Source organism: Prosopis cineraria, unplaced genomic scaffold, assembly GCF_029017545.1.
Source record: "Prosopis cineraria cultivar Desert tree isolate PC_DT_omini unplaced genomic scaffold, ASM2901754v1 PC9, whole genome shotgun sequence".
Classification (NCBI taxonomy): domain Eukaryota; kingdom Viridiplantae; phylum Streptophyta; class Magnoliopsida; order Fabales; family Fabaceae; genus Prosopis; species Prosopis cineraria.
The window spans coordinates 1,997,063-2,004,919 of record NW_026555340.1 but is presented as its reverse complement, the minus strand read 5'-3'; the positions used below and the strand labels follow the sequence as shown (position 1 = coordinate 2,004,919).

Sequence of the window (7,857 nt, the reverse complement as noted above, 5' to 3'; positions counted from 1 at the left end):
AAGTAAATTCCTTGTGTGATTGAAGATAAAGTGTCAATCACTTCAGATATTTGTGGATGCTCTCATAATTAGAGGAAAAATTGAGGCATCTCTTTTCCTTTAATTAGAAAAAAACTCTCTATGAAGATCATAGAGAGGAAAGAAATTACAAAAAGAAAAAAGAAAATGATACTCTTGTCCTAGCATCAAGTTTTTCCTTTAATTTCTCCCTTTCATAAGAAGGAAATTAGGGGAAGATAAGGATGAAAAATGACTTATTCTTCTGGTTTTTTCTCCCCGATTTTTCTCTCGCCTCCCTATTTGTTTCTCATTTCAAACAAGAAAGCCTGAATTCACTCATAAATTATCACCTATAATTACTACTACGTGCACATAATTTACTTCTTGTAGGTATATGCTGGTAGTGCAAACAATATTCCTAGCAAATTAAAAATATTTAGTTTCTTTGAGGTAGAAATACATATTCTACAAATTAGTAAGAAATTAGATTACCTACATTCATGTATTTATACATACATTCAAAGAGAAAATGACAAAAAAGATGTGATTGTGTGTGGACACACATCTCATTTTCACACTCACATCATCTCATTTCTGCTCTTTGAATGCACTCTATACATTCACTTTTTTTTTTTTTTATATGTAGAGAATCCATATATATCACTACAGCAATATATATAGTCTCTAGAGTGTTGAAAAAGCCTATTTATTAGTGTTTACCAAGTTGTAAGTTGTTCCTATTTACAAGGCACATTAATGAAGTATGTACTTGTGCTCTAAAGAGAAAACGAATACAAAAAGTTCTCTCTCTCTCTCTCTCTCTCTCTCTCTCATTTCCTCTTTGCTAATTGGAATGTCCTCTTTAGGAACTGATTTGCAGTTTTGTCATTTCTATGGCATAACACCCTCAATATTGTGTTTGGATCCGCTCTATGCCACTTTCTTGTTGTTGGAGGCATAGGTAATTTTTGGCCATTACTTATTACTCCTAACCCACTTGTCTCGCATGTCACGGTGCTAAAATCTTCCATTAATTGTTCTGTACTTTCTCCCATTAAAGCTATCACTCCTTCCACTACTTCACCTTCTTCTCCACCATTTCCTCCACTCTCAATCCTTCCCAACAATTCACAAATAGCCTCTTCAAACCCTCAAAGTCCTCTTTAATAAGCTGATGATCAGACCTAATATAAATCCTATTGCTTCCTCCTGCAAGCAAAACCATAAGGAAAGCATCAAACGTAGCCTTTATCACTTCCTTCACTGCCACTACATGTGCTTTCTCCGTCAGAATGGTAAGCATTAGGGTTAGGTTCTGCTTCAAGATTCTCAATGCAGGACCTATAGAAGCGTTGGCAACGTCGCCGACATAGAGGGAGTCATACAAGACAAAGTTGGAGTCAAGGAAGATCAGACGGTAGGCGGCGATCTCGGAGACGTGTTGGCAGGCGGCGTGGATGGAGGAGACGAGGATCTCAAAGTGCGAGGTCTCGGCGAAAGGCCGGGGATTCGGGTTAGGATGGAGAGAGAGAGCTTTGACAATGGCGTGAATGTGAGTGAGAAGATAGTGTAAGGTATTGAGGCGAATGTAGAGACGTTGAGTTCCTCTACTAGTTGAGGGACGAGCAGGAGGAAGATGGCTATGAGGACTGTTATGATGATGAGGTTCGTTTGATGAATGGATTGGTTGGTGTTCTTGTTCAAGGCCATAACTGCAAGGGTTTCTTATCTTCCACATCTTGCTCAGCCTGGAATCTCTGCTACACCTTGTTAATGGTGGAAGGGAAGGGATGTAGCTCTTTTTTGAACCTGACATAATGCACAATTTAATTATATGCACACTATAATTGTTAAAATGATTTATCATAAAATAAACTGAAAAGAGAAAATAATATTACTATCAATATATGCAATCGATTGGCTAAATACTCTCTCCAGTCCAAAACCAAAATGTAAACAGCTTTTAACAATATTTCGCAAACTAACAAAATCTTTTTTTTCTAATGAAAATATATATTATTTTCTTTTTTACTTTTATTTTCAATTTATGATGAGTGAGAAGGTAAAAATCACAGATACAAAAAGCCAAGGTTATAAATATAAGGGGTAAAATGAGATTTTTTTTTATAAGTATTACATTACTTATATTTTGAATTAAAATTAGATGTGAGAAAATATTTATATTTTGAATATAAAAGAGTACATTGCTAAAAATTTAGCTTTTTCTTTTTTGGCCCGATGTTAAAAGTTTAGGTTAGAAGGTAAATGATATATATAACCCGTTTAGGTGATACCCTTATAATATTTTTTAAAAATAATCGGTAAATATATTTTATTTTTCAAAATTTTAATATTTTAAAGAATCATTATATTTGAGATTCTTTCAATATGAAATTTTTAGTTTGGACCTTATAATTTAAATATTTATGATCAAATTTGGTCCGTACCGTCAAAGTTCTAACGATCCTTTGTTAAGCTTTGAAAAATATAACTATTTGTTGCTCAATATATATATATATATATATATGATTGATGTAAATAAAAGACCTAACTTAGAAGGAAGGAAATAAAATTAATCATATACATTTGACAAAAAAAATTGATATATATAGGGACTGTTTTATATAAAAAATTATTTAAATTGTAAGTATTTAATTGTAAATTATTTGATTTTATGGATCATCAAATTATAAAATTAGAGTGAAATGATTGGGGCCAAAACTATGACTTTATCTTTCCATTTTAAACAGGCCTGGTGAAGCGTAAAGTATGAATAAAATAATGAGTAGAGAATAATTCACATGATTTGTTTTTCTTTTAAGTTCATATTCCAGAACAATCTTAATTAATAAGGCACTCCTAAAGCTTACCACAAGCTGCAACAAATGTCATGTAGTCTCGGAATAGAGTTTCCAATCCCACAGCAAGTTCTTGAACCAAATCCTCAGGGATTCCAACTGGAATTCTGAAGAATTCTTCAACCGCTGTGCTAGCCACCTTCATAAGCTCCACAGCTGATTGTGCATATGGTTCTTGTTTTGACTTTGGATTCCATGTCTGCAAAACACAAAATGACTTTGTATATTCTGTGTCCACAAAAGCCGAAGTTTGTACGTTATAAGGTTGAATCGGAGCATATTGTTAAGCCTATTCCAAATTCAATACCTCGCATTCTTTGACTCCTTCAAAAATCTCAGTGCACTTGCTGAGAGACTCATGAATCCACTTCCTCAAGAGGTTAAAGATGATAGAGTCAACTTCATAAGGGACCATCTCTCTGACAATGGTCTTGCCACCATCATCACAATCTGCAGAATTTTCAACCACCATGTGAACCAAAACTTTCTCAAGCTTGTCAGCTCTCTCTAACACCTCAACTGTGTCTGATGTGAGTGTTGTGACCTCATTCAGATACTGACTCAGCACTTCCCCATAGCAACTGTGCAGTGTTGATGCTGCCACTGCTCCTGCTGTCCCCAGCCATTTCCTCAGTACTGGGCTGTAGTTTTGCCTCTCTTTCACTGCTAATTCCTCTGTTTCCTGTGCCAATCCCAACAACACTTCTCTTGCATCTACTTCTACCTCTGATTTTGCATAGCTCTCATTTGCTTCTTTTATCATCTGCATGTCCTCATGGCCATTTTTTTTTTAAATACACATTTAATTCAATATGATAGCCACGTATATTTAATTCATGAAAACATCCATTATTTATAATTTTTTTATTTAGAATAAAGCATAAATTCTAATGATTTCTTTTACTCCTTCCTTTCAAAAATATGAAGCATTTTTTTCAAGTAAGATGTTTAAAATTATATAAAGCATTTTGGATCTTTCAATGTTCAATTAATAATATTTTTTCAAAAATACTCTTAATTAAGGGGTGTATTTAATAAGGTTTTTTAATTGAAACACTCTATTAAATAAGAATAAATGTGTTATTTTAAAAGCAATTAACTCACTTATCAAAAAATTAATTTGGTTGAAAGAATTTTATAATATTAAATGGAGGGAGTATATTTTATTGAAATTTATAGCGGCCACATTTTTAATTTTAAAAATAATGCAATTTTTTTCAAAATTTAATAAGTTTTTCCTTTATTTTCAAAACCTACGCCAACCTATCTTGAAACAAAAATAATATAAATCTATTTTGTTGGAGCACCCACTTCACTAATTCGAACTTTGAATTCGGTCGATACTCAACAGTAATACTATATGTATGTATGTATACACATATACACACATATATGATGATTTCTAAAAAACAAAGCAAAGCATGAAATTAATGTCGATGAAAGAATTATTGAAAAAAAAAAAAGAGGTTTAAAGTAGAAACTAACCTTCTTAAATGCATTTTTGGCAGAAGATCTAACATAATGATCGAGTCGATCAGTAGATGAATCCTGAGTTGCTCCATCATCTTCACTACTCAAAATGTCAGATGCTAAGAGAAAAATAGGAAGAATATTCTCAATCTGTGCAACATTACCACGAACAAAGAACTCTTGATAATTCAGAAGCCTCTTTTCTGCCCAACCCACCATTGACCTCAACACACAATTCAAAATCTTCACATACAAACCATTATCCAAATTATTATTATTATTATTATTAGTGCCTTCTTTACTCTTCGCATGATCCTTAGCAACCTCATTCAACATCGCATGCGATGCACAAAGCAGATCAGATTCTATCTGTCCAGTCACAACATATTGGTTGAAAAGCACCCATGTGAAGCACACATTGTGAATGGCCCTAGTGATTCCCAACGTGCACCACGTCTTGTTCATTAGGTCAAGCAACTCATCGACCTCGTCAAGCACTGAAGTCTCGTCTCTGATGTCAAAAATGGCCTCAAGAAGGCAAGTGTAAATGTGGATGTTCACAGGGAAGCCATCGGCCCAGTGGCAGACAGTGGGGTTGCTGTCGGAGTTTTGCCAGGCTAAGGCGGCGACGGCATTGCAGAGGGTTTTCATGGTGTCTGAGGTTTTGTTGGTTGTGTCTAGAGAATTGGATTCTGCACTGTGGATGACTTCCTTGAGACTTGTGATCATTGAAGGGTTGAATTTTTCTGTGGGAATTGAAGGGTGAAGAAGAAGACCTACTTCGAGAAGCTTGAGTTGTCTCTTTTGCCATAAATGGTACTCTTGAGGGTCGTTGAATTCTGAGGGCTTTACGTGTCTTAGTAGTTCTAAAGGCAGAACGATGCTTTCTGCTCTCCTCCCCGTCTGCATCAATAGAAATTTTCACAACTTTTAAATGGTTAGTATTCTAATTTACTTTTTCACTGTACTTCAAAAATAATCATCGAATATAAACAAGGTAACATGATAATTTAAACTTCAAATTATAGATATAGGAATATTTGAGATTCTAAACTTATTATTATTATTATTATTATTATTATTTTCATTTTCAGTCCTAAACATTTAAATCTTAACAATATCTCAATACTATTAATTTTGACTGTTAATTGATTATAAAGTTATAAAAAATAACAAAAAGTATCACAGAACGACTGCATTAAAGGATAACAAGTAAAATTTATAATTTTGGGTCATTTTTTATGATTGTTTTGGTTTTTTTTAATAATTTTTTAGTCAAATATTTGTCTAAGTTAGATGCAAGGGTGAAAGTATCATGATCTTAAATGTTTAAGGATAAAATTCAAAAAAAAAAAAAGTCAAATACAGAATTTAAGTGTCAAATTGCCATTTTACCCCCCTCCCTCTCTCTATATAACATATTCCCTCCATTAAAAAATTTATGACATTTTTAACTGAATTTCATCTTTAATAAAGTAGTTACCTACTTTTTAATTAATCCTATCTTTTGATATTTATTCCTATTAAATACTCTACAATAAATATAAAGTTATTATTAATAAGGACAGTTTAAAAAAAATGCAATGATTATACTTTGAAAGATTAAAAATGCCTTACATTTTTAAACATTTAACTTTTTTAAAAATACCCTACATTTTTGAACGGGGGAGTAATTGAAAGTTGTTGCTTCAAATTTTGAAATATAGTAATAACAAAAAATATTTACTTGCCTTCATATGCAGCTCTGAATTTTTGTTCTTGCATACTAATATGAAATACTGAAATTAATTAAGGTGATCAATTCAAATTTACAAATTAAAAAACAGCTCAAATGATTGATTCCGTCTACTGTTCAACAAACTTGGATTGATCAATAATGAAAAATTCTTTAGAAGTCTAAAAGACTGATAAACTCAAATTTTCCATAGAGTCAAATGAATACGCATAATTAATTAATTACAATTTTAAAAGAATGAAGCCATAATTCAATATACGTACGTACTTGGCCTACGAGAGTCCTCATGAGTGTTCTCCTCAATCGGCTATCACTTTGCTCTGTCACGCGCATTTGTTGTCTCATGATCTCTGCTGATGTCATCGGCCGCCGTGGCTTAGCTGGAGGAAGTGCACACGATATCGGGAAACCGCCGCTGCTCACCGGCGACACCGGACTAGGCAAGCCCCCGCTGCTTGTGCTGCACAACGTCCTCCTCGACGGTATCTTCAATAACTTCAACCCCAACGCCCTCTTCACCTTACTTGTTTGCGGCGCCACCGTTTGGCCGCCGGATCCATCCTCGCCGCCGTTCTCATGATTAGAGTAAAACGTGAGAGCAGTCTTGCCTCCGAACCCCGGCGACGACCGGCACGCCGTGAAGAATATCTCATACGCCGCTTCCCGTATATCTTCCCGATCTAAGCCCGCGATCTTGTCGAAAGGCCATATGAGATCGCTTTCCTTCTCGAAAATGTCACGAACTTGGAGGTGACGGCGGAAGAAATGGTGGTCGTCGGAGATTGTAGATCGAAATGGACCGGGATCGGATTCACGACGGCTATGCTGACCCATACTTGGGATGCTTGATTGTCTAGAATCGTACAACGTGATAATGATGGGTCAGGAACCGAAGGAGGCGGTGGGTGGCTGCAGCGACGTCGTCAGCGACGGCGGACGGCGGCTGCTATAAAAATTGACGACGTCAATGATATAATAGGAGAGAAGGCGAAGAAAACAAGTACATTAGAATCTGTTATGAGAGATTTGATAATGATAATAATAAGGGTGGTGTTCCATTTTAGAGAAAATGACAGCAAAGTTTTATATTTTATGCATGAAAAGATATGTGAGAGAGAGAGAGAGAATGTGAGAGGTGTACGTGAAAGGCGAAGAACACCATAAACAATATCCAAAATTGAACACATTCCGATTCGATCGAGCACGTACTTCTCGGAAGCACTACCTGTTCTTCAATATCTCTCGCCAAAAAGAGAAAAAAATCATGTTAAATAAAATGGACCTCTAAAAACAGAAGTCTTGTAAATACATTAATAAATTTGTTTTCATGCGGGTTGTTTTACTTATTTAGCTATATATGTATATATTACTTTACGTAAATTAATTACATCCCATGACCCAAATTCAGTAAATTCAGAATTGATATTTTTGTTGGTCAAAAATTGAAATATTTTAAATGAAATAATTATTTTTATATTTTAAGGTCTGAAAATTATTTAGTTTCTTTTTCCTGGCATGAAATAGTAAGTGTAAACAAATCTTGACAACTAAATTCATTTGGAAGTTTGAGATGAAATTTATTACTAGAGTGATCAGCCTAATTTTTATATAAACTTGACCTTTAAAAATTCAAGTTCATAAATTTTTCTTTCTCCAAATTGACACTTGTCTCAAGCCCTACTTTCAAAGATAAGGCTCAAAGTTGGGCTCAAAAGCCTGCATACTTTTTTAAAACTTTTTAAAATTGAATTTCTAATTATACTAATAAATTATACATAAACAAATTGTAAAGTA

The 7,857-nt window shown here is 34.2% G+C and overlaps 1 protein-coding gene across 1 annotated transcript; it reads right to left on the bottom strand.

The window, feature by feature from the left end:
• Positions 1 to 566: 566 nt before the first annotated feature.
• Positions 567 to 7,104, bottom strand: LOC129321099 (protein unc-13 homolog). Its single transcript, XM_054966835.1, is given in 6 exon segments — positions 567 to 1,090; positions 1,093 to 1,809; positions 2,871 to 3,057; positions 3,166 to 3,621; positions 4,344 to 5,231; positions 6,331 to 7,104. Coding segments are annotated over 6 exon segments (3,075 nt in total). The 5' UTR covers positions 6,898 to 7,104; the 3' UTR covers positions 567 to 830.
• Between the last annotated feature and the right edge of the window lie 753 nt (positions 7,105 to 7,857).